We start from the raw sequence: 27,526 nt of genomic DNA on the forward strand, positions 1-27,526 counted from the left end.
TAAAGTAATGTACATGTATCTCTGTTGTATTTTAGCAAGCATATTCTTTCTTCATGATTCCGCTGCATAGTCACCTACAACCCTTTGTGTGTGCGTTCCTCTGTTCGTGTGTGTGTTTGTATGTGCGTTTACAGTGACGTGCGGCAGCTCTGTGTGTGCCTGGGGGGCCCAATGCATCCAGAACAAGTGCGAGTGCACGCAGTGCCAGGGCCAGGCTTTCTCGCCTGTGTGTGGCAGCAACGGCATGACCTACGACAACACTTGCGAGCTGGGCTTGGCATCCTGCGTCCTCAAGAAGAAGATCGAGGTGGCCAAGCTCGGCAGCTGCGAAGAAGGTAGGCATTAGGAAATATAAACTGTTTTTAATCATATTTTCTTTCCAGTGACTTGTCGTTGTCCACTTTGTTTTGGTAGCTACTGTTGATAACTGGTGATGTTGATAAATCCTATTGATACTGTAAGTATCTCCCATTGTCAGGACAAAACTAACTTGTGGTCACCACTGATCGGGAAGAGAAGATCGAAACTATGAGACACAGAGTGCTTTTTAAAAATGACTTGCTTCATAAGTAGCAGCCTAGTTCACAATGTAAATCCTTTGTGGAGCTGCTCTCCTCAGTCCTACTAGCACAGTTCCAGAGGTTCTACTGCTCCCCTCTGTGACAATCAGCTCTCTCTCTCTCGGTTTCTTTGTCACCGTACAGTTGTCATGCAGACAATGTCAGTGATAGTCCCTTGTGGCCAGACTTAGTCACCCTCACCGAGACTATCGTCATCGTCTGAGGAAGTGTGAACGCGGAGCAGGTTTCACATGCCAGAAATTATGAGAGAGATGGAGAAAATAGACAGGGTTAGAGATGGAGAGGTGGATAGGGAGAAAATTGAGAGATGGTGAGTTGGAAAGAGGGGGAGATAGTGATATAGGGATGGAAGGGTAGAGAAAGAGCTAGATGAAGGGACTGAGAGATGGACAGAGGGAGGAAGGGGGTAAATGGGTGAGAGTAGTCTGTCCTGGTGTCACAATTCTCTAAAACAGAACCCAGAAGCAGACCAGGACAAGGTGAGTAAAATGAAAGTGAGTATTTATTGGTAGTCTTGATGTGTATATTGAGTAATCCAGGAGACGGAGCGGCAGCGGAGGTGAGTTGATGAGAGTAAATGGGTTGATCCAATGAAGTCACTGTATCCACCGACGGCCAGGCAAGGGAGTTGAATGTTCCGGGAGAATGACTGTAGACAGAGTAAACGGGAGTGAGTAACCAGCAACAAGTACAAAACAACAAAACTAGCTCAGGAAACATGAGGCTGATACGCTGACACAACATACTGTTCGTTGCTAACGATCCGGCAGGGAATGGATGTCAGGTCAGGGCTTAAGAAGAGGTGATGATCAGGACCAGGTGTGCAGAAGGTTGATGAGATGCAGGTGCGGGTAATTACTACATCTCCCGCCTAACTTCGTTGCCTAGCAACCAGACAGGGTGCGTTCAGGAACCTTAGACCACACTCCAAACAAAAAACAGTCAGCTCAGGCAGAAACAGACTCAGGAAGCGGGATTCCTGACACCTGGGTTTTTTCTCTCTCTCACTGAGCCATTATCTACTCTACTGTTTACGGGCAGCTCTGCTCGCCAGCTCTTAACTCCCAGCTGGTTGTGGTCGATTTAAAATAATCTCATTGACTGAATCGAGTAACCTTTTGTATGTGTAGCATGAAGAAATGTGCCATGATACACACACACTGCACATGTTGTACACACGTGCGCACACAAACACACTGCCCCATATCATCATTATAATCACAAGCAGCACCTATAGTATATGCACACACACTCAGAGACACACACACACACTGCCCCATGTCATCATTATAATCACAAGCAGCACCTATAGTATATACACCCCCCCCCACACACACACACACACACACACACACACACACACACTGCCCCATATCATCATTATAATCACAAGCAGCACCTATAGTACATACACACACACTCAGAGACACACACACACACACACACACTGCCCCATATCATCATTATAATCACAAGCAGCACCTATAGTACACACACACACACACACACACACACACACACACACACACACACACACACACACACACACACACACACACACACACTGCCCCATATCATCATTATAATCACAAGCAGCACCTATAGTACATACACACACACAAACACACTGCCCCATATCGTTATTCCACGCATTGTCACCGTTCCTCTTGCCCCTGGAATAGATAAGTAACCTTTCAACTAGAAGCCAGGGCTTTGTTCATGGGGTAGTAGCTTAGTACCGACAGAATTCTCTGGCGAATTGAATGAGTGATTTATTTGTTTATTTAGACCCAACTTAAAAATCATATTCATTAGTCACAAGGAGAAATGGAAGTGTTTTCTCCCCATTTTATTTAGTGGTAATGAAAAATGACAGTGTCCCCACTGTTGGCTGTACGGGGGAATTTATCACCTGTTTAATTTCACACTCGACTAGGCCCAGGCTCAGCTTCTTTGTCGACACTGACAAAGTGGCAGGTTAGCATAGTGCATCACCTTGGGGTCCTGGCCCATTTTAATTGAATACACATTTACTAACCAGGATTATGGGTGAGGATATCACACGGTGATGCACTATCCACCCACCAATATGGAGAGAGAGAGAGAGAGATGTGGAAAAGAAGATCAGGGGCTTTATCCTCCTTCGCAGCATCCATCCATAACCAGCGTTTGTATCTATCTATCCAGCCTAGAAACTTTCCCTTTTCCTTTCCCTCTCTTCTCCCTGGCACTCCATCCTTCTTTATGCAGCGGGGGTTTGTTTGGACTCACATCCTTCAGCAGCAGTCTGTCTGAGGGGCTGACAAATGGTGCGAAAACAAACAGAAGTCCGGAGCAACAAGCCACCAGCGTGTCTGGACTGACCAAGGCCGCACTGTTTTCGATCCCCCCTAATACACTTCAAAACACACACACAGACGTATGAAGTAGTGGGGGGAAGTCTATATAGTTACATACAGTGGTGGAAAAAGTACACAATTGTCATACTTGAGTAAAAGTTAAGATACCTTAATAGAAGATTAAGCCATCCCTGTGGCTCAGTTGGTAGAGCATGGTGTTTGCAACGCCAGCATGGTGTGTGCAACGCCAGGGTTGTGGGTTTGATTCCCACGGGGGGCCAGTACAAAAAATGCATTAAATGAAATGAAATGTATGCATTCACTACTGTAAGTTGCTCTGGATAAGAGTGTCTGCTAAATGACTAAAATGTAAATGTAAAATGACTCAAGTAAAAGTAGAAGAGACCCAGTAAAAGTCTAACAGTATTTGGTTTTAAATATACTTAAGTATCAAAAGTAGATGTAACTGCTAAAATATACTTACAGTTAAAGTCGTAAGTTTACATACACTTATGTTGGAGTCATTAAAACTTGCTTTTCAACCACTCCACAAATTTCTTGTTAACAAACTATAGATTTGGCAAGTCGGTTAGGACACCTACTTTGTGCATGACACAAGTAATTTTTCCAACAATTGTTTACAGACAGATTATTTCACTTATAATTCACTGTATCACAATTCCAGTGGGTCAGAAGTTTACATACACTAAGTTGGCTGTGCATTTAAACAGCTTGGTAAATTCCAGAAAATGATGTCATGGCTTTAGAAGCTTCTGATAGGCTAATTGACATCATTTGATTTAATTAGAGGTGTACCTGTGGATGTATTTCAAGGCCTACCTTCAAACTCAGTGCCTCTTTGCTTGACATCATGGGAAAATGAAAAGAAATCAGCCAAATACCTCAGAAAAAAATTGTCTGGTTCATCCTTGGGAGCAATTTCCAAATGCCTGAAGGTGCACGTTCATCTGTACAAACAATAGTACGCAAGAATAAACACGATGGGACCACGCAGCCGTCATACCTCTCAGGAAGGAGACACGTTCTGTCTCCTAGAATGGAATGTACTTTGGTGCGAAAAGTGCAAATCAATCCCAGAACAACAGCAAAGGACCTTGTGAAGATGCTAGAGGAAACAGGTACAAAAGTATCTATATCCACAGTAAAACGAGTCCTATATCGACATAACCTGAAAGGCCGCTCAGCAAGGAAGAAGCCACTGCTCCAAAACCACCATCCCAAAACCACCATTCATCTGGTCTGATGAAACAAAAATAGAACAGTTTGGCCATAATGACCATCGTTATGTTTGGAGGAAAAAGGGGGATGCTTGCAAGCCGAAGAACACCATTCCAACCTTGAAGCACGAGGGTGGCAGCATCATGTTGTGGGGGTGCTTTGCTGCAGGAGGGACTGGTGCTCTTCATAAAATAGATGGCTACATGATGAAGGAAAATTATGTGGATATATTGAAGCAACATCTCAAGACATCAGTCAGGAAGTGAAAGCTTGGTCACAAATGGGTCTTCCAAATGGACAATGACCTCAAGCATACTTCCAAAGTTGTGGCAAAATGGCTCAAGGACAACAAAGTCAAGGTATTGGAGTGGCCATCACAAAACCCTTACCTCAATCCTATAGAAAATTTGTGGGCAGAACTGAAAATGCGTGTGAGAGCCAGGAGGTCTAGAAACCTGACTCAGTTACACCAGCTCTGTCAGGAGGAATGGGCCAAAATTCACCCAACTTATTGTGGGAAGCTTGTGGAAGGCTACCTGAAACATTTGACCCAAGTTAAACAATTTAAAGGCAATGCTACCAAATACTAATTGAGTGTATGTAAACTTCTGACCCACTGAGAATGTGATGAAGGAAATAAAAGCTAATATAAATCATTCTCTCTACTATTATTCTGACATTTCACATTCTTAAAATAAAGTGGTGATCCTAACTGACCTAAGACAGGGAATTTTTACTAGGATTAAATGTCAGGAATTGTGAAAAACTGAGTTTAAATGTATTTGGCTAAGGTGTATGTAAACTTCAAACTTCAACTGTAAGTATCAAAAGTAAAAGTATAAATCATTTAAAGCTCCTTATATTAAGCAAACCAGACGGCACCATTTTATTTTTGTTTTTTTATTTACGGATAGCAAGGGGCACGTTCCAACACTCAGACATAATATACAAATGAAGCATGGGGTTAGGGAGTCCGCTAGATCAGAGACAGTGGGGATGACCAGGGATGTTCTCTTGCTAATTGTTTGAATTAGACTATTTTCCTGTCCTGCTAAGCATTCAAAAACATTACTTTTGGGTGTCAGGGAAAATGTATGGAGTAAAAAGTACATCATAGGAATGTAGTGAAATAAAAGTAAAATTTGTCAAAAATATAAATAGTAAAGTTAAGTACAGATACCCCCCAAAAATACTTAAGTAGTACTTTCAAGTATTTTTACTTAAGGTACTTTACACCACTGGTCACATATCGGGATATTACTTTTATTAATAATTTTTCTCCCCAATTTCTTGGTATCCAGTTGGTAGTTACAGTCTTGTCTCATCGCTGCAACTCCCGTACGGACTTGGGAGAGGCGAAGGTCGAGAGCCATGCATCCTCCGAAACACAACCAAGCCAAGCTGCACTGCTTCTTGACACAACGCCCGCTTAACCCGGAAGCCAGCCGCACCAATGTTTCAGAGGAAACACCGTACACCTGGTGACCGTGTCAGCATGCATTGCGCCCAGCCTGCCACAGGAGTCTCTAGTGCGTGATGGGACAAGAACATCCCTGCCGGCCAAACCCTCTCCTAACCCAGACGACGCTAGGCCAATTGTGCACCGCCCCATGGTTTACCCGGTCACGGCCAGCTGCGACAGAGCCTGGACTCGAACCAGGATCTCTAGTGGCATAGCTGCGATGCAGTGCCTTAGACCACAGCGCCTCTCGGGAGGCCCCCCTTTACGCTGCTGCTACTCTGTTATTATCTATGCATGAGTCACTTCAATAACTCTACCCACATGTAAATATTACCTCAATTACCTCGACTAACCGGTGCCCCCGCACATTGACTCTGTTCCGGTACCCCCTGTATATAGCCTCGCTATTGTTATTTTACTGCTTCTCGTTAATTATTTGTTACTTTATTTCTGGGGGGGGGGGGTATATTTCTTAAAACTGCATTGTTGGTTAAAACTTCTCTGCTCCTCTGGCCAACGGCCGGTGAAATTACTATAAATATTAAATACTATAAATATTAAACTTTCATGAAATCACAAGTGCAATACATCAAAATACAACTTAACTTGTTGTTAATCCAGCCAAGGTGTCAGATTTCAAAAAGGCTTTACGGCGAAAGCAAACCATGTGATTATCTGAGGACAGCGTCCAGCACACAAATGCATAACAAATCATTTTCAATTAGGGAGTTGCAACACGAAACAAACAGAAATAGCGATATAATATTTGCCTTATCTTTGAAGATCTTCTTCTGTTGACACTCCAAAATGTCCCAGTTACATTACAAAGGATCCTTTTGTTCGATAAATTCCTTCTTTATATCCATAAAAACTCAGTTTAGTTGGCGCGCTTCAGTCAATAATCCACTCAGTTTCCTTCCTTTAAAATGCATACAAAATGAATCCCAAACGTTACCAATAAACTTATCCAAACAAGTCAATCAACGTTTATAATCAATCCTTAGGTACCCTAATACGCAAATAAACAATATAATTTAAGACAGAGAATCGTTATTGTCTTTAACGGAGATAAACAAAACAAACGTGCTCTCTCGGCCATGCGCTTGGAAACACTACAGCCAAAATGGGTGCCACTAGAAAAACTACAACTTCTCCCCCATTTTTACAAAAACCAGCCAGAAACTCTTTCTAAAGACTGTTGACATCTAGTGGAAGCCCTATGAACTGCAATCGGGGACAATTTCGCCCTATTATAAAAGTGCCAGGCATTGAAATCAGTGGTATGCTGAATTGTTTTTTATTTTTTATGTTTTGTCCTCAGGGTTTCACCTGTCATTTCAGTTCTGTTATACTCACAGACATCATTTTAACAGTTTTAGAAACTTTAGAGTGTTTTCTATCCAAATCTACCAAATTATATGCATATCATAGCTTCTGGGCCTGAGTAACAGGCAGTTTACTTTGGGCACGCTTTTCATCCGGACGTCAAAATACCGCCCCCTATCCCAAAGAAGTTTTAAGGGCTTGTAAGTAAGCATTTCACTGTAAGGTCTACACCTGTTGTATTCGGCACATGTGACAAATAACATTTGATTTGATTTGACAATTTTCCAGCACTTTTATTTCCATGACTGTTCAAAACTCGTTTTCTCATGGCTCTCTTGTCCCTCTGCAGCAGACATGGTGAGCAACATGTTTGGAACAAATCACAGTATCGAATCGCAATACATGTAGAATTGTGAGAATTGCAATACATATCGTATCGGCACCTAAGTATCATGATAATATTGTATTGTGAGGTCCCTGGCAATTCCCAGCCCTAGTATGGAGACGTGCAAACACACACACACACAAAGGGGACTTGTGACAGATGAAAAATGGTCATGTTGACATTCACACGGGTCATGATATTGGTGCAGTGTTTTTTTACAAACAGGAGTGTTTCCTGGCTCTGATATTGATAGTACTGAGGTGACTCAGGCCATGTTCTTCAGAAGGTCACACTCCTTTCTCTACTTTACCCTCCCATAATCCACCCTTATATCCTGTCTACTTCTTCCCTCTAGTCATCACCTCATCCTATTAGTAAATCACACATTACTTCCTCTATTGCTGCTACAGTTTTTATTCCCAGCTCTTCTTTAAAATAGAGCAAAAAAAGTTTTTTATTTTATTTTCTCCTCTCTCCACTGTACTGTATTTGCTCATCTTAATGGAGATCCCTTGGCTAAATGGATGCTGGTTATGACATGATTGAGTAAAAGGAGCAGGCAGACACGATTGCTGGGAGAATAGCTGATGCAGACATCTTCCCAGCTAATTAAAAGGTTCATAGGCAGTGCAGGTGGCAGCCACATCAAAGACAACAGCCAATTACTGCCCCCCTCCTTCGTTTAACTCCCTCCCTCTCTTCACTATTATTTATTACATTTCTTAGGTTTTATTTTTATATTTTTATATTCCTTGAGTTAGGGGTGCATGAGCAGAATATTAATCGGGTTGTGAAGGCTCTCTCGGCGCACTCCCACATTTCCCTTCTCATGGCGAGTTTGCATAAATGGACTCAGGTGGCCAGGCAGGCCGGGGCCTTGTTTATTTAACAGCTGCTCTGGGGTCAGTTGACTCATGCATTTGCATGGGAACCCGTCATTATGGCCTATCACTGTCCCGGATCAGATGGCGTGTGGGCTCATCGTATGGTGCTGACAGACATTTTGCAATGCAATATCGCATTAAGCTTTAGAAGACTCACAAAATGGCCTGTTATATAGTGGTACCAAATCCATTTTACAATCCTTTTTATCATCTCCATTCATCATAATCAACACAGTCACAATGATAGCGAATCCTAATGAAGTGAATCCCCTTCCATTCTATCGACCTCTCGAGCCTGTCAGAGTCCATTGCTGATGACCCATATCAGGCTGAGGAAACGGACTGCTGCTCCTCTAGTCCCTGCACCGCTCGCTACAGAGTGACCTGCCCCATAATCCACTTAAGAAGATGGGTTATGCTAATTGGCACTTCCACAACTACACTATTGATTTACCCATTAGTGCCAGTGGGGGCCTTGCTACAGCACCCCGTCAATACAGATGGGAGTGAGTCAGACGGTCAAAAGAAGCATCTGGGCTTCCTAGTACTTTACTTCTGGTTTTAAGTGTTGTACAACATTGCATTATAACTGGTCTGGAGGATATGAAAAGGATAACTTGCATCATAGATCAATAGATTTTTCCCCATTCTTGTAACATCTTCCTCTGTCTGCTTGTGGAGTATCGCCCGCTTGCTCTCTCTCTCTCTCTATCTTGGTTTTTCTCCCTTTCTCTCTCTTGCTCTCTCTCCCCCATTCCTTCATTTCCAACAGGAGTCTTGTAAGTGTGGCTGGTGTCAACTGTCAGAATATCAAAATAATTCTCCAGGGATGAACTGTATTGGATTTGCCCCAAACATAACACTTTGCATTGAATTGTTTTGCCACATGTTTTGCAGTATTACTTTAGTGCCTTGTTAAAAACAGGATGCATATTTTGGAATATGTTTTATTCTGTACAGGTTTCCTTCTTTACACTCTGTCAATTAGGTCATTATTGTGGAGTATCAACAATGTTGTTGATCCATCCTCAGTTTTCTCCTATCACAGCCAAAGTCACCATTTGCCTCATGGTGAAATCCCTGAGCAGTTTCCTTCCTCTCCGGCAACTGAGTTAGGAAGGACGCCTGTGTCTTTGTAGTGACTGGGTGAATTGATAAACCATCCAAAGTGTAATTATAACTTCACCATGCTCAAAGGGCTATTCAATGTCTCCTTTTTTTATACCCATCTACCAACAGGTGCCCTTCTTTGCGAGGCAGTGGAAAACCTCCCTGGTCTTTATGGTTGAATCTGTGTTTGAAATTCACTGCACCAGTCAGGCTCCTGAGTGGCGGAGCGGTCTAAGGCACTACATCTCAGTGCAAGAGACATCAATACAGTCCCCAGTTCGAATCCAGGCTGTATCACATCTGGCTGTGATTGGGAGTCCCATAGGGCAGCGCACAATTGTCCTAGCGTCGTCCAGGTTTGGCCGGGGTAGGCCATCATTGTAAATAAGAATTTGTTCTTAACGGACTTGCCTAGTTAAATAAAGGTTACATTTAAAAAAAAGAATAATAATACAAATCTGTGGAGTACAGAGATGAGGCAGTCATTCAAAAATCATGTTGAACACTATTATTGCACACAGAGTGAATCCCTGCAATTTATTATGTGACTTGATAAGCACATTTCTATTCCTGAACTTATTTAGGCTTGCCATAACAAAAGGGTTGAATACTTAATGACTCATGTTTAATTAATTTGAAAAAACATAATTCCACTGAAGGCCAGTGACACAAAATCTCAATTGAATCAATTTGAAATTCAGGCTGTAACACATCAAAATGTGGAAAAAGTCAAGGGGTGTGAATACTTTCTGAAGACGCTGTATATTATATTTCTATGGAATCTCTATTCCAATATTTTTTCAGCTTTCTAAGTCTCCGATCTTCGGAAATAATTCCAGATGGTCGTTTGTCCTTGTTACTGCTCTCTGAAGAACCATTTTCATAAACATTTCAAGGATAGCTCTTTGAAAAGGCCTCTTTGATCCAATTGACTGTTTTAAAGTAAATTAAAAGTTTACAATACAAAAAGTATCTGAATTACTTTTCTCTGAAGTCTGGAGAAAACGTGAATTTTTCGGTTTTTAAACAACTTATTGACCGCCATTGTAACAGTATCTCCTCCCAAGTCCAGGAGTCCTGAACCCTCTGCTCCTCCATACCACGCTGCTTGGTCCGTTGGTGGTGGATAGTTCTGTAACGGCTGTCTGAAGAAGTAGACCAAGGCCCAGCGCGTTGAGTGCTCATATTTAATTTTAATCGAGACACTTTGAACAAAACAAGAAAATGACAGCCAAACAGTTCTGTCAGGTATAACAAAACACTAAACAGAAATTAACTACCCACAAACCCCAAAGGAAAACAGGCTGCCTAAGTATGACTCCCAATCAGCGACAACGATGTACAGCTGTCCCTGATTGAGAGCCATACCAGGCCAAAACAAAGAAATACAAAGCATAGAAAAAAGGACATAGAATGCCCACCCAAATCACACCCTGACCAAACCTAAATAGAGACATAAAAAAAGGCTCTCTCAGGTCAGGGCGTGACAGCCATGGGTTCAATTATTTGAATTCCATTTCGTTCTGTTTTATTCGGTGACCTCAATGCGCACATTGCACTGCAGTTTCTCTAGAGATAAATCAGATCATATGCAGATCATATGCAAGAACAAGAGGGGATACATAGAGCAGTTTCTTTGAGGTATCTCTACCTGAAAATACATGAGCTAAGTGATTAATAGTTTGTATTCAGTAGTCATAAAAGTATGCCATGTTTATTTAGAAAAACTTCTAAAATAGTGATTTTGTCAGACAGCGTAGGCAGCAGCTCTGTTGGGCTGAAATGATGACTTGGAATGAAATAAAGTCATCACATAAAACAAATGTAATATACACAATAACTAAAATATTTTATTAAAGTAATGTGAATAAATGATGGTTAATAAATGATCAGCAGTCATGGGCAGTCACGACCATCATGGGACTTGTATTCATTGTTTTATTCTGTGTTGTTACAGCATTCAACCCACATAATGCATAGTGCATTTAATGTAAAAAAAAATATTGAAATGAAAAAAAGAAAAAAAATGATACTTTTTTATAATCGAACCGAAACGGACCTCAAAAAGCACTAACCGTTCAGCACTACTGGAGTGGATTGATAATTGGATCTTACAGAACACTGTGCAATTAGTGGCTTCCTCATATCAGGAAATCTGTGTCCATGAAACAGGCTCTTCCATTGATTCCCCCTCGCAGGGATGCAAGTGATAATATTTTCCTCCTCCCTCTATCTTCAGCTTTAATTGAAATGTAAAGGATGCCTCACTGGTGGCGCAGCAATGTTGTGCCTAATTTATTTTGTCAATTGCTGGTCCTCTCCATGGTTGGTCATTATCTTGTACTTCCAGCAGCGCCTTTGGTTCAATCTCAGTGCCAACGTGAAGAAAATTCCAATATCAAAAGGTGGAGTGCTCTGAATATATAAACACTCTGCCAATAACTTTTTGGGTGGGGAAGACAAAGATGGAAGGCATTTTTACTGATGTATCAAAAGGTTAGGGTTTCTTAAAATGTGTATCTGTGCTGGGCTGTTAATAACCACTTCAGTTTTTTCTCTGTGTGTTGTCTTTGCAGAGTGTGGTTCAGGAGGGTCGGCCTCAGGTGTTGAGAGCTGCGAACAGGATAGGTGTCGTACGTTTGGAGGCTCGTGGGACGAGGACACAGAGGATGACCGCTGTGTCTGTGACTTCGACTGCAATCGCGTGCCTCGCAACCTGGTAAGCCTTAACCTCCCTAACTTAGCCTTCCCAACAACAACCCTCTACGTGGGTTTTACTTAAATAGTGGTGGTTTTCATTTCACACAAGCCTATGTAATTCCTAGGTAATGAATGCATGACATCTGACATTTACATTCAGTTAATATTAGTGGAATTTAATTTTCATATTGAGATTGAACTTGTCGCATGGTTTGAAAATGAACTATGTACATAAAGTCCTTTGAAATTAAATTGCTATCACACGCTGCTATGTTCCAGCATTCATATGCATATGACTACAATTCTCCTCAGGTGTGTGGCTCAGATGGGAAGACCTACAGCAACGAGTGTGAGATGAAGAAGGCCAGTTGCGAAAGGCAAGGGCATCTGCTAATCCAGAATCAGGGACCCTGCACTGGTGAGCTGTCTGGACATCCCACCATAAATGATCTAAGATCAGCCAGAGTAATAACCCATCTCGTACAGAGGATTCATACAGCGTACTACTTTGTCATAAAGCAACGCCCAGAAATTCTGTTGTTTTTTCTGAATAGCACTTTGGTGGTAACATATCCAACACAGTGTCAAAGCTGGCTGGTGAGTGCTTAATTTCCCAGATTCAATGTGGCTCCATATGGCTCAACATGAAGAAGCTCCTATTTCTCTAGAGACATCCACCACAGGTGCTAGGCAGTTCAGTAGGGAACACTAGTAATGCTCGAGTCTCTGCCTTGGCAGTGCAAACCACAAGCTTTAACTGAAGAGGCAGTATAGAGACGCTTCTGTAGTAGGCCAGAGTGAAGCCAAAGGCACATAAAATATTCTGTATGATCACTGCAGCCTGTTTGATTCCTTGCTGTCCTAAAAAAGAGGGAGGGAGCAAACGAAAGGGAGAGAAGAGAGCGATACGCTCGGATTTCACACTCGCATCCCTGTAGAGTTGTCCCTCCTAAGCTGGCTTTTTGGGCGCTTCCTGTCACGCTTCTCCACCATCTGCGGATAATCAATCCCTTTTCTTGTGGAGTGCTATTGGTGTGAGAGCTCTGGGTCCTCTTCTTCTCCCAAAAAGCTCAGATCAATGGGAATCACATTGGGCCCTTATTCATTAGCTATACATGGAGGAACTTGTCTTTGACCACGGTTTGACCTCCAAGCCTTCAAACTCACTCAAGAAAGGTCCTGATGGCTTTCACTAACTAGACAAAACAAACAGGGATTGACCTCAACACGATCTTGTTGTCCTATGTTGTTTATAAACAACGTATGTGTTGTTCTCTGGGAGTTCTTTGATCTATGACAGCTGTCTCTGAAGAACTTTCAAGCTGTCCTATTTTGCATTTTCTATCAGATAACCAGGTCAGTGATTCCAGTCTTCATGAGGTCTAAAAAGATCCTGTGCTATATACCGTTGCAACGTGCAGAGGCACTCAATTCTCTCTTAGGAGACATACAAAGGCTACCTGTACAGAGCCTCGGCAGCAGCAGACCTTGAGATAGAGAGAGTAATACTCTCACATCAGAGAGAACTGCATTATGCCAGACAATGGCCACTGAAGAGGAAAACCCTTGAAGGGTTGAAGAACATATGAAATTAAAAGTTCTCCCTTGCCCTAATAGGCTCAGTACAGATAGTAGCAGGAGCACTGAAAAGTGGCAAGTTAATGAACTGTGTCCAAAGCCCATCACTGGAGTGGGAAAGCACTGAAAAAAGAAAGAGCAAGTCATCACCATTAGGCTTCGGCTCATATCCACACCAGTAAGAGTGTGATTTATGGGCCGGTATCTGCAGTCTCCAAACTCCAAATGAGAAACACAAGAGAGGAAGAAAGAAGTAAAGAGTGGAGGCCATTTTGATCCAAGGCCTGGAGAGAGTTTGAGCGATAAGATAATATATTGCCTTGGCCGTTGAACCACCCCCCTGCCTCCCTCTTTTCCCTCCATCCTTCCATCTCGCTCTCTCGTTTCCCTTATACACAAGTCTCTGTTGGGTAACATATTTGTTTAGGGTGTGTTGTATGCGGTTTTCTTTTCGAGCTGTCACGTCGGCTTGGAATTTGGCACACGCACAGACAAAACAACTACATACATACGCTCACAGATTGGCCCAGTCCATCACATTCAGCCGCAGACTTGTTGTTTTCTGCTTCTGAAAGCTTGTGGAGATGTTGTGTCGCATGCTGCAATTTCACAGGAGAACAAATGAAGAGAATTAGGCCTCCTAGGATGTGGCAAATGTCAGCTGTTCCACTAGGCACACCATTGTTTGTTTTCAGGTAATGGCATAATTTCTCCCTGATTTTGAGCCGTTGTCAGGATTGGGAAAGTAGAGTTGTTATCTAGAAGCCGGATGCCAGCTTTTCACCTCTGGCCCTCGAGGTGAACCTCATTGTTTGCTAGAAGTTGCATGTTGTTCAGAGATTGTGTCTTCTAATTCCTTTTAAAAGAGCCTTCACTGTCACTCTAAAAAGTTTGTTTTATCTTTTCTTCTCTCCCTCTTTTGTTCCATCCTCGTTCCCATCTCATCAGCGATTTCCGCCACCTCTCCGCCGGAGCTTACAGCGCCACAACGCTGTATTCAGTCAGTCTACGGCTGTTGCCGCGACAACAAGACGGCGGCCCTTGGTGTGGGACTCGCTGGATGCACCAGTAAGTGTGCCAACCTCTTACCTGACATTTGACCTCTCACCTATGACCACTTGTATTATATCCATCACAAACAGCCTAGCATACATTTGCTGGAAAGGAAAACCTGCATATAAAGTGATATCTGAAGGTCTACGTATAGGGCCGGTTTCCAGGACACAGATTCAAGTCTAGTACTGGACTAAAAGCTCTTTCAGTCAGTGCTGCTGAGGGGAGGACGGGTCATAATAATGGCTGGAGCGGATGGAATGGAATCAAACACGTGTTTGATACCATTCACACCATTGCAGCCATTAAACTCCATTCCAGCCATTATTATGAGCCGTCCTCCCTTCAGCAGCCTCTACTGCTTTCAGTTGAGATATGGAATTGAATCCCGGACTAAGCTTAATCAGTTTCTGGGAAACCGTCCTTTAGTGGTCCATCTGATCCCCCTCTGGCATTGACTCAGACTGGAGAGTTGTTGTTTTGATGTTGTAGCTGTGTAAAATTATCTCATTAATGAAATCATCCATTCAGTCCTATCCTTATTCTGTCCCCAGGTACGTGCCAGTGTAACCCGTATGGCTCCTACAAGGGGACATGTGACCCGGACAGCGGCCAGTGCTCCTGCAAGCCCGGCGTCGGGGGACAGAAGTGTGACCGCTGCGATCCAGGCTTCTGGAACTTCCGCGGCATCGTCACAGAGAACTTGAGCGGCTGCACACGTAAGAGACCTCCTCCTACTTCGCTGCTTTCTGTTTTCTTCACATTAACTGTCCTGATGTAGGGAACAGAAGAGTTTTGGTCCTGTGCACTGCTTCATTTGTAAATCGGGAGGTGCTGGAACAAAAAGTGAGCACGAGAGGAGGGTGACCTGGGTAGCTCTGATGTATCTTTATAATAAAGCATTACATGCATAGCATCGCATTTGCATAGTGGTATAGAGCAGTAGAGTATAGGCGCTTACAGAAGTTGCACACATGGGGTACAGTTTTAGTAACCTAGGGTCTGGGAAAAATGTTGCTTTTTATAAACGCATTTCATGCAACTCTGCACCATTTTACATGACTGGAGACTTGGCAGAATCTTTAATACTGCACAAATGATCAATATCAATATAAACGACCTTGTCTTGAAACCATCAATAGCCTAGGTGTGTGGTGAAACACATATTGTAGGTTACAATATGAGGAGGAAATTATTTTTCTAAAAATGCTTTCCAGTTTCCCTGACTCGCCCAATGATGCGCAGGGCACGGGCCGGTGATGACCGATGCGTTCATGCCAGAAGCCTATCTGTCTCTTGTTTTACTTTGTAAAACACTATTTGGACGTTGATCTAATATTTTGGTAGCCTACAGCATAGTGTTCTCTTCTCAGCAGGAGCCATTTGCTTTCCAACCTATGTTTTCCTGCGATTGTATTTGAAAAAAAGGCCTGTTTTGTCTGCATACTGTTCACTGACAGATTTGCTGCGTGTTCCCAACTGTCGGCTATGCTTTGTTATTGGGCTACACAAAATCCACAGCTATTTTTTTTCAGAAGTTATTGATAAGTTATAGGCCTTCTCATGGTGTTATTCTGAATGATTTGTTTTTTGTATTTGTTTGTTTTATTTGTTTCTGAACAGATAGTAGTAATTCTATAACTTTGGCAAATGTATTTCAATGCATCAGGGGTGCTGCGGCACCTCCAGCACCCTTCCCTCAGTTATGATTCTATCAGGAAATAAATTATGAAGTGCAACGCTGGAGAGATGAGAGTTGCAGGCTCATGTCTATCAGAGCAGAGAGAGGGAGAGAGATCATATAAAGTGAATCTCATTGTAGTTCTGTGAGAGATACAGGCGCACTTCTCACACAGCCACGCGTTGGTCTCAAACATACACTGAGCAAAACTATAATCCAAACATGTAAAGTGTTGGTCCCATGTTGTTTCATGAGCTGAAATAAATTATCCCAGAAATGTTCCACATGCACAAAAACCTTATTTCTCTAATTTGTGCATATCCCTCTTAGTGAGAATTCTTATTTGCCAAGATAATCCATCAACCTGACTGGTATGGCATATCAGAAGCTGATTAAACCGCATGATCATTACACAGCCACCCAGACAGTTGGTGAAACTGTGGGTTTGCACAACCGAAGAAACAACCAAACTGTCAGAAACCATCTCAGGGAAGCTAATCTGCGTGCTCGTTGTCCTCACCAGGGTCATGACCTGACTGCAATTCGACGTCGTAACCGACTTTAGTGGGCAAATGCTCACCTTTGATGACAACTGGCACTCTGGAGTAGTGTGCTTCTCACGGGTGAATCCTGGTTTCAACTGTTCCATGCAGATGGCAGACGGCGTGTATGGTGTTGTGTGGGGGAGCGGTCAACGTTGTGTCAACGTTGTGTACAGAGTGCCACATGGTGGGGTTATGGTATGGGCAGGCAAAAGCTGCGGACAACAAAAACTATTTGAATGCACAGAGATACCATGACGAGAATCTGAGGCCCATTGTCATGCCATTCATCCGCCGCTGTAACGTGGGTCGTCTAAAGGAGACCAAGGCGCAGCGTGTATAGTGCTCATTCTTTTCTTTAATGAAAAACACTTAAACAAAACAACAAACGACCGACAACAGTTCCGTAAGGTACACTTGACTAAACGAAAAACAACTACCCACACCCACACATGAAAAACAGGCTGCCTATTTATGGCTTCCAATCAGAGACAACGATAGACAGCTGCCTCTGATTGGAAACCATACCTGGCCAAAACATAGAAAACAAAAACATAGAAATAGAAATCTAGAACACCCCACATAGAAACAGAAAACCAAAACCACCCCAAAACACCCACCTGTCATGCCCTGACCATTCTACTGTGGAAAATGACCTCTTACAAAGGTCAGGACGTGACAGCCGCCATCATCTCGTCTTTCAGCATGATAATGCACGGGCCCATGTTGCAAGAATCTGTACACAATTCCTGGAAACTGAAAATGTCCCAGTTCTTCCCTGGCCTTCATACTCCCCAGACATGTCACCCATTGAGCATTTTTGGGATGCTCTGGATCGACATGTATGACAGCATGTTCCAGTTCATGTCAATATCCAGCAACTTCACACAGCCATTGAAGAGGTGGGACAACATTCCACAGGCCACAATCAACAGCCTGATCAAATCTATGCAAAGGAGATGTGTCATGCTGCATGAGGCAAATGGTGGTCACACCAGATACTGACTGGTTTTCTGATCCACACCCCTACCTTTTTTTTAAGGTATGGTGCATTCAGAAAGTATTCAGACCCCTTCACTTTTTTCACATTTTGTTACATTACAGCCTTTTTCTAAAATGGATTAAATAATGTAAATATCCTCAGCAATCTACACACAATACCCCGTAATGACAAATGAACCGTTTTTTAGAAATGTTGGAAAATGTATTACAAATAAAAAAACAGAAATACCTTATTTACATAAGTATTCGGACCCTTTGCTATAAGACTTGAAATTGAGCTCAGGTGCATCCTGTTTTCATTGATCATCCTTGAGATGTTTCTACAACTTCATTGGAGTCCACATGTGGTAAATTCAATTGATTGGACATGATTTAGAAAGGCACACACCTGTCTATATTAGGTCCAACAGTTGACAGTGCATGTCAGAGCACAAACCAAGCCATGAGGTCGAAGGAATTTTCCGCAGAGCTCCGACACAGGATTGTGTCGAGGCACATATCTGGGGAAGGGTACCAAAAAATGTCTGCAGCATTCAAGGTTCCCAAGAACACAGTGGCCTCCATCATTCTTAAATTGAAGAAGTTTGGTACCACCAAGACACTTCCTAGAGCTGGCCGCTCGGCCAAACTGAGCAATCGGGTGAGAAGGGCTTGGTCAGGGAGTTGACCAAGAACCCGATGGTCACTCTGACAGAGCTCCAGAGTTCCTCTGTGGAGTTGGGAGAACCATCTAGAAAGACAACCGTCTCTGTAGCACTCCACCAATCAGGCCTTTATGGTAGTGTGACCAGACGAAAGCCACTCCTCAGTAAAAGGCACATGACAGCCCGCTTGGAGTTTGCCAAAAGGCACCTAAAGACTCTCAGACGATGAGAAACAAGATTCTCTGGTCTGATGAAACCAAGATTGAACCTTTTGGCCTGAATGTCAAGCGTCACGTCTGGAGGAAACTTGGCATCATCCCTACAGTGAAGCATTGTGTTGGCAGCATCATGCTGTGGGGATGTTTTTCAGCGGCAGGGACTGGGAGACTAGTCAGGATCGAGGGAAAGATGAACGGAACAAAGTACAGAGAGATCCTTGATGAAAACCTGCTCCAGAGCGCTCAGGACCTCAGACTGGGGTGAAGGTTAATCTTCCAACAGGACAACGAGACCCTAAGCACACAGCCAAGACAATGCAGGAGTGGCTGAATGTCCTTGAGTGGCCCAGCTAGAGCCCGGACTTGAACCCGATCGAACATCTCTGGAATGACCTGAAAATAGCTGTGCAGTGACTCTCCCCAATCCAACCTGAAAAAGCTTGAGAGGATCTGCAGAGAAGAATGGGAGAAACTCCCCAAATACAGGTGTGCCAAGCTTGTAGCGTGATACCCAAGAAGACTCTATGCTGTAACCGCTGCCAAAGGTACGTCATCAAAGTACTGAGTAAAGGGTCTGAATGCTTATGTAAATGTGATATTTCAGTTTTTATTTTTAATAAATTAGCAAAAATGTCAACCTGATTTTGCTTTGTCATTATGTGTGTAGATTGATGAGGGAAAAAAACGATTTAATCAATTTTAGGATAAGGATGTAACCTAACAAAATGTGGAAAAAGTCATGGGTCTGAATACTTTCCAAAGGCACGGGGGGCTATGGTCAGTCTGTTATATCTGGAATATTTCTCCTGTCTTATCTGGTGTCCTGTGTGAATTTAAGTATGCTCTCTCTAACTCTCTCTCTCTCTTTTTCTCTCTTTTTTTTGTCTCTCTCTGGGAGGACCTGAGCCCTAGGACCATGCCTCAGGACTACCTGGCCTGATGACTCCTTGCTGTCCCCAGTCCACCTGGTCGTACTGCTGCTCCAGTTTCAACGGTTCTGCCTACGGCTATGGAACCCTGAGCTGTTTACCGGACATGCTACCTTGTCCCAGACCTGCTGTTTTCAACTCTCTAGAGACAGCAGGAGTGGTAGAGATACTCTGAATGATCGGCTATGAAAAGCCAACTGACATTTAGTCCTGAGGTGCTGACCTGTTGCACCCTCTACAACCACTGTGATTATTATTATTTGACCCTGCTGGTCATCTATGAACATTTGAACATCTTGGCCATGTTCTGTGATAATCTCCACCCGGCACAGCCAGAAGAGGACTGGCCACTCCTCATAGCCTGGTTCCTCTCTAGGTTTCTTCCTTGGTTCCGCCTTTCTAGGGAGTTTTTCCTAGCCACCGTGCTTCTACACCTGCATTGCTTGCTGTTTGGGGTTTTAGGCTGGGTTTCTGTGCAGCACTTTGTGACATCAGCTGATGTCAGAAGGGCTTTATAAACACATTTGATTGATTGACTGTATATGTGACCAACAGATGCATATCTGTATTTCCAGTCATGTGAAACCCATAGGTTAGGGCCTAATGAATTTATTTAAATTGACTGATTTCCTTATATGAACTGTAAGTAAAAATATATATATATTTTTAACAGATTCTCTCCCCAATTTCATGGTATCCAATTGGTATTTACAGTCTTGTCCCATCGCTGCAACTCCCGTACGGACTCAGGAGAGCCTAAGATTGAGAGGCCGTGCGTCCTCCGAAACACAACCCAACCAAGTCGCACTGCTTCTTGACGCATGCCCACTTAACCCGGAAGCCAGTCGCACCAATGTGTTGGAGGAAACACCATACACCTGGCGACCGTGTCAGCGTGCACTGCGCCCAGCACGCCACAGGAGTCGCTAGTGCGTGATGAGACAAGAACATCCCTGCCGGCCAAACCCTCCCCTAACCCGGACGACACTGGGCCAATTGTGCGCCGCCCTATGGGTCTCCCGGTCGTGGCCGGCTGCGACAGAGCCTGGACTCGAACCCAGAATCTCTAGTGGCAAAGCTAGTACTGCGATGCAGTGGTCCACTCGGGAAGCCACTTCAGTAAATGTTTTGAAATTGTTCCATGTTGCGTTTATACACTGCTCAAAAAAATAAAGGGAACACTTAAACAACACAATGTAACTCCAAGTCAATCACACTTCTGTGAAATCAAACTGTCCACTTAGGAAGCAACACTGATTGACAATACATTTCACATGCTGTTGTGCAAATGGAATAGACAACAGGTGGAAATTATAGGCAATTAGCAAGACACCCCCAATAAAGGAGTGGTTCTGCAGGTGGGGACCACAGACCACTTCTCAGTTCCTATGCTTCCTGGCTGATGTTTTGGTCACTTTTGAATGCTGGCGGTGATTTCACTCTAGCGGTAGCATGAGACGGAGTCTACAACCCACACAAGTGGCTCAGGTAGTGCAGCTCATCCAGGATGGCACATCAATGCGAGCTGTGGCAAGAAGGTTTGCTGTGTCTGTCAGCGTAGTGTCCAGAGCATGGAGGCGCTACCAGGAGACAGGCCAGTACATCAGGAGACGTGGAGGAGGCCGTAGGAGGGCAACAACCCAGCAGCAGGACCGCTACCTCCGCCTTTGTGCAAGGAGGAGCAGGAGGAGCACTGCCAGAGCCCTGCAAAATGACCTCCAGCAGGCCACAAATGTGCATGTGTCTGCTCAAACGGTCAGAAACAGACTCCATGAGGGTGGTATGAGGGCCCGACATCCACAGGTGGGGGTTGTGCTTACAGCCCAACACCGTGCAGGACGTTTGGCATTTGCCAGAGAACACCAAGATTGGCAAATTTGCCACTGGCGCCCTGTGCTCTTCACAGATGAAAGCAGGTTCACACTGAGCACATGTGACAGACGTGACAGAGTCTGGAGACGCCGTGGAGAACGTTCTGCTGCCTGCAACATCCTCCAGCATGACCTGTTTGGCGGTGGGTCAGTCATGGTGTGGGGTGGCATTTCTTTGGGGGGCCGCACAGCCCTCCATGTGCTCGCCAGAGGTAGCCTGACTGCCATTAGGCACCGAGATGAGATCCTCAGACCCCTTGTGAGACCATATGCTGGTGCGGTTGGCCCTGGGTTCCTCCTAATGCAAGACAATGCTAGACCTCATGTGGCTGGAGTGTGTCAGCAGTTCCTGCAAGAGGAAGGCATTGATGCTATGGACTGGCCTGCCCGTTCCCCAGACCTGAATCCAATTGAGCACATCTGGGACATCATGTCTCGCTCCATCCACCAACGCCACGTTGCACCACAGACTGTCCAGGAGTTGGCGGATGCTTTAGTCCAGGTCTGGGAGGAGATCCCTCAGGAGACCATCCGCCACCTCATCAGGAGCATGCCCAGGCGTTGTAGGGAAGTCATACAGGCACGTGGAGGCCACACACACTACTGAGCCTCATTTTGACTTGTTTTAAGGACATTACATCAAAGTTGGATCAGCCTGTAGTGTGGTTTTCCACTTTAATTTTGAGTGTGACTCCAAATCCAGACCTCCATGGGTTGATAAATTGGATTTCCATTGATTATTTTTGTGTGATTTTGTTGTCAGCACATTCAACTATGTAAAGAAAAAAGTATTTAATAAGATTATTTATTTCATTCAGATCTAGGATGTGTTCCCTTAATTTTTTTGAGCAGTATATTTTGGTTCAGTGTTGGTTGCAGTGTTGCGCAAACCATAAGCCGGAATCAACTCTTAGAATATTGAGGAAACTCAAAATAACTTTGAACGCTTTTATCAAAATGTTTACATTGCAAAAAGTTACAATTATTTTTCAAGCTACGAAAGGAACCGGATCTGGCCAAATAGGATCCGTAATGAAACAATCCAAAACAGTGAGGTGCCGGATCCTCTTCCGGCAGGATCCAGCTCAAATGAAGCAATGTTCCTGTGTCGTACAGTTACAAGACTATGGCGCTTGTAATTCAAGGATCATTGGCTCCCGCTGCGGCCAGCAATACATAAATGTGTGCATGCCCTTCTGTAAGACGCTTTGGATAAAAGCTGCTTCTTAATGGCATATATTATATGTTATATTAGTTAAGTGTAGCACTTGGCTGTAAAGAGATTAAGTTGAAAAATGAATGCTTATTGTTGCAGCCAAGGATGTCATAGGAAGAAAAATGACTAGATTTACATAATATAACCTCTTGAAAGAAAAACACAGAGACACAAGAATCAGAGTTTTGTCAAAGCTGTCACACAATTGCACTTGACATTGACTCAATTCCTTTGTGTGGCTGTGTGTCCATAATCCTTTTTGAATACTATCCTACTTGTGAAAAGAGTTCTTGGCAATACAGTAGAAGACCCGCTGAGCTATTTAGTCCACAGCAGGAGCTTTTATCCGTCTCCGCTGTAGCCTGACCTGTGAGGTTTACCCACGGACAAGCGAACAGTACACACATCAGTACAGAGTTCAGCAGGGGGGAAAACATTGATTCCAGGAACATGATGGGGTTTGATGGGGTTGATGTTGTTCCTTGGGGCCTGGAGGCACTCTGTGATCTTATTGGCCCATCTACCCTCTTGCCTCAGGACTCTGGCTGGCCTCTGCCTGAACTATCCCTGACTCCAGTCCCCGACACCGAGGCGCTAAGATTTACATCAACCTAGGGGTCCCTTCTGAGGCGGCCTGAGTTTGTGTGTGTGAGGGGCTGGTTTCTATGACATAGATTAAGTCTAGTTCCGAACTGAAAAGCCCAATAGAAAATCTTGAAGTGTTTTATTGAAAGATTTAAGCTGGATAATCAATATTCTTTATATTGCATTGTGGTGAACAGGTGGATTGTTATTCACTGTATGTCATTAAGTACCACTTACCCTTTTGTTTCCATCTCTCTCCCTGTCTCTCTTCCTCCATTCCCTCCTTCTCCCTATTTATATCTCCCTTCCTCTCTTTCTTTCTCTCCCTCGGTGTTCCAGCGTGTAACTGTGACACAGTGGGCTCGGTGAGGGACGACTGCGAGCAGATGTCAGGTCTGTGCTCCTGCAAGACTGGAGTGAAGGGCATGAAATGCAATGTGTGCCCCGATGGCAGTAAGATGGGCAGAAGCGGCTGCGACACAGGTACGGGGAGCCCCTGCTGACTGACGTGCGCCACCTGCTAACTCACCGTGCCACCGACAGAGCATGGCAACCCCTTGGCTCTTGTCGCGTCCCTGTAACTCCTTTTCCATCCAGGGAGCGGCTTGCAGAATTGAAATCATGAACTCAATGGCTTTTTCTCTAAGCCACCTGTTTTATCAGCATTAAGAAGTAGCAGAAACTGAAGCGGCTGCAGTACAATAAAAATCAATTCAAATTGTATTGTATTAGTCACATGCGCCGAATACAACAGGTGTAGACCTTACAGTGAAATGCTTACTTACGAGCCCCTAACCAACAATGCAGTAAAAAATTTTTTTTACAAATGAATAAATAAAATGAACAAGTAATTCAAAAGCAGCAGTAAAATAACAATAGTGAGACTATATACAGGGGGGTACCGGTACAGAGTCAATGTGCGGGGGCACGGGTTAGTCGAGGTAATTGAGGTAATATGTACATGAAGGTAGAGTTATTAAAGTGACTATGCATAGATGATGACAACAGAGAGTAGCAGCGGAGTAAAATAGGGAGGGGGGAGGCAATGCAAATAGTCTTGGTAGCCATTTGATTAGATGTTCAGGAGTCTGAATGTTATGGCTTGGGGGTAGAAGCTGTTTAGAAGCCTCTTGGACCTGGACTTGGCGCTCCGGTACCGCTTGCCGTGCAGTAGCAGAGAGAACAGTCTATGACTAGGGTGGCTGGAGTCTTTGACAACAATGGCTACTGTTGTAGCTGTAATTTTTCATTCTGTTATTTGAAGGAAAAACAAATCAGAATGGGAAATATCATGTTAAGCACTAATACTCACTTTATTAAGTACACAACCCCATTCACAAAAATGGTTTTCTCCTACAAACATTGAGTCAGGTGCGCCGGTTCCAGTACCTCAGAAACGTCCGTCCTCCTGGGTTTTTCACGCACGACAGTGTCTAGGGTTTTATTTTTTTTATCCTTTTTTCTCCCCAATTTCATGGGAACCAGTTGGTAGTTACAGTCTTGTCCCATCGCTGCAACTCCCGTACAGACTCAGGAGAGGCGAAGGTCGAGAGCCATGCGTCCTCCGAAACACAACCCAGCCAAGCTGCACTGCTTCTTGACACAATGCCCGCTTAAGGAAGCCAGCCGCACCAATGTGTCAGAGGAAACACCATACACCTGGCAACCGTGTCAGCGTGCATTGCGCCCGGCCTGCCACAGGAGTCGCTAGTGCGCGATGGGACAAGAACATCCCTGCCCGCCAAACCCTCCCCTAACCCGGACGACGCTGGGCCAATTGTGCGCTGCCCCTTGGGTCTCCCGGTCACGGCTGGCTGCGGCAGATCCTGGACTCGAACCAGAATCTCTAGTGGCACAGCTAGCACTGCGATGCAGTGCCTTATACCACTGTGCCACTCGGGAGGCCCCAGTGTCTAGGGTTTACAGAAAATGGTAGGACAAACAAAAAAACATCCAGTCAGCGGCAGTCCTGTGGGTGAAAACAGCTCGTTGATGAGAGAGGTAGAAGAAGAATGGCAAGAATCGTACAAGCTAACAGGCAGGTCACAAACTGGCAAATAACGCTGTTCTGCACACCACTGTTGTACTGCACCATCTCGGAACGCACAACTCGTCGGTCCTTGTCACGGATGGGCTATAATGCAGCAGAGGGTTCCACTCCTATCAGCTAAAAAGAAGAAGAAGCGGCTCCAGTGGGCACAAGATCTGTCACGTCCTGACCCTAGTATGATGTAATTTTCTATAGTAGAATAGGGCAGGGCGTGACAGGGGGTGTTTTGGGTTGTTCTATGTTTTCTATTTCTATGTTTTGTTCTAGTTTTCTATTTCTATGTTGGGATTGTTTGGGGTTGATCTCTAATTGGAGGCAGCTGATCCTCATTGCCTCTGATTAGAGATCATATTTAAGTAGGGTTTTTTCTCATTGTTGTTTGTGGGTTATCTTTTGAGTAGTGTGTTTTCCTCTCTGCGTCACGGTTTTTTGTTTTTGTATATTCAAGTATTTAAGTGTATTGCATTTAGTTTCACGTTTAATAAATATGTGGAACTACGAACACGCTGCATTTTGGTCCGCTCCTTCAAACAGCCGTGACAAGATCGCCAACACTGGACAATTTAGGAGTGAAAAAACATTGCCTGGTCCGACGAATCCCAGTTCCTGTTTTGTCATGCTGATGGCAGAGTCAGAATTTGGTGAAAGCAGCATGAGTCCATGGCTCCATCCTGCCTGATGTACAGGCTGGTGGTTACAATGGTGTGAGGAATGTTTTCCTGGCACACGTTAGGTCTCTTGATATGAAATGAGCAATGTTTGAATGCCACACTTTGTAGAATCCTTCCCCCAAATAATTCAGGCTGTTCTGAAATCAAAGGGGAGTCCGACTTGGTACTAGATGGGTGTACTTAATACAATATTTGGGAAATGTATCCAGTATCCATTAATTTAGCCCTCCATTCTAATGTCTGGATGAATGGCAATCTAACCTAATGAATACACACAACTCCAGTTGATGAGAGGGAAGGTAAGCTCCCGCTGTGTTATCTGGGCACTGTCTCGTTAAGACCCACCGGCAGCTATTGACAGGAAGTCAAGTGCTTAATGAAGTCAATAGTCCCAGCACAAAGTGGGGTGGGGGGGGGGTGCAGCACATGAAAGCCGAGAGGAGGCTCTCTGCACCACGGTAAGGTCAGCGCAGAGAGGAGAGCCCACACTTGATGCCTCAGGGGCTCATGGCAATGATTCTTAGCACAAGCCCCTGTTGTTACTGCTGAGGCAAACCAGTGGTTGCTTCAAACCGGTTCCTTGGTCAAAGTACCAGTGATCAGTGCTGTGTAGGCGCCTGACCCAAAAAACATGACAGAATGAGATCAAATCCTTTTTTTATTGTCTTGAAAAGAGTCCACATATTTACTTTATACTAAAGATTCATTATTAATATAATCGCGTATGGAAAGCATAACAATATTTAATCTGCATAACCTACTCATGTTTCTATACAGTGAACTCCAAGAGTATTGGGACAGTGACAAATGTTTTGTTGTTTTGGCTCTGTACTCCAGCACTGGATTTGAAACGATACAATGACTGTGTGAATAAGGATGAGTGAGAAAGTTACAGACAGAAATATCATACCCCCAAGACATGCTAACTTTTCACACGGGAGGTTAGCATTTTATATCATACCCCCAAGACATGCTAACTTTTCACAGGAGAGGTTAGCATTTTATATCATACCCCCAAGACATGCTAACTTTTCACAGGGGAGGTTAGCATTTTTGGGGGGGTATGACATTTGTGCGTATGCAACTTTCTCACTCATCATTATTGATGATTCATTCAGGACTATTCGTGATCATGGTAGATCCACATTAATGTAGAAGCATATTCTATTCTTATTTACAATAAAAGTGACTCCAATTGACACAATACATAATTCATTTGTATTGGGCACAAAATAATCTGAAACACAACCAAAACAAACTGCATCCAACAAATGTGTAAAAAGTCACAAGCTTGATGTAGTCATTACATGCTATGAATATTGGACCAAATACTTTTTTTACTACTTTAATAAACATATAACTGAATTTGCCCCAATACTTTTGGTCCTTTGAAATGGGGGTACTATGTACAAAAAGTGCTGTAATTGCTAATGAAAATACCCTCAAATTAAAGCTGACAG

The 27,526-nt window shown here is 43.8% G+C and overlaps 1 protein-coding gene across 3 annotated transcripts in view; it reads left to right on the forward strand.

The window, feature by feature from the left end:
* LOC106566949 (agrin) overlaps positions 1–27,526 on the forward strand; it is a 400,773-nt gene that overhangs the window by 290,367 nt on the left and 82,880 nt on the right. For all 3 annotated transcript variants that reach the window (XM_082960174.1, XM_082960173.1, XM_082960175.1), the window contains 6 exons: positions 135–335; positions 11,903–12,045; positions 12,339–12,444; positions 14,553–14,672; positions 15,212–15,376; positions 23,685–23,828. In XM_082960174.1, the coding sequence (XP_082816300.1) occupies positions 135–335; positions 11,903–12,045; positions 12,339–12,444; positions 14,553–14,672; positions 15,212–15,376; positions 23,685–23,828 (879 nt within the window). The remainder of the gene's footprint in view (positions 1–134; positions 336–11,902; positions 12,046–12,338; positions 12,445–14,552; positions 14,673–15,211; positions 15,377–23,684; positions 23,829–27,526) is intronic.

Source organism: Salmo salar, chromosome 13 (genome assembly GCF_965601325.2).
Source record: "Salmo salar chromosome 13, fSalSal1, whole genome shotgun sequence".
Lineage (NCBI taxonomy): Eukaryota > Metazoa > Chordata > Actinopteri > Salmoniformes > Salmonidae > Salmo > Salmo salar.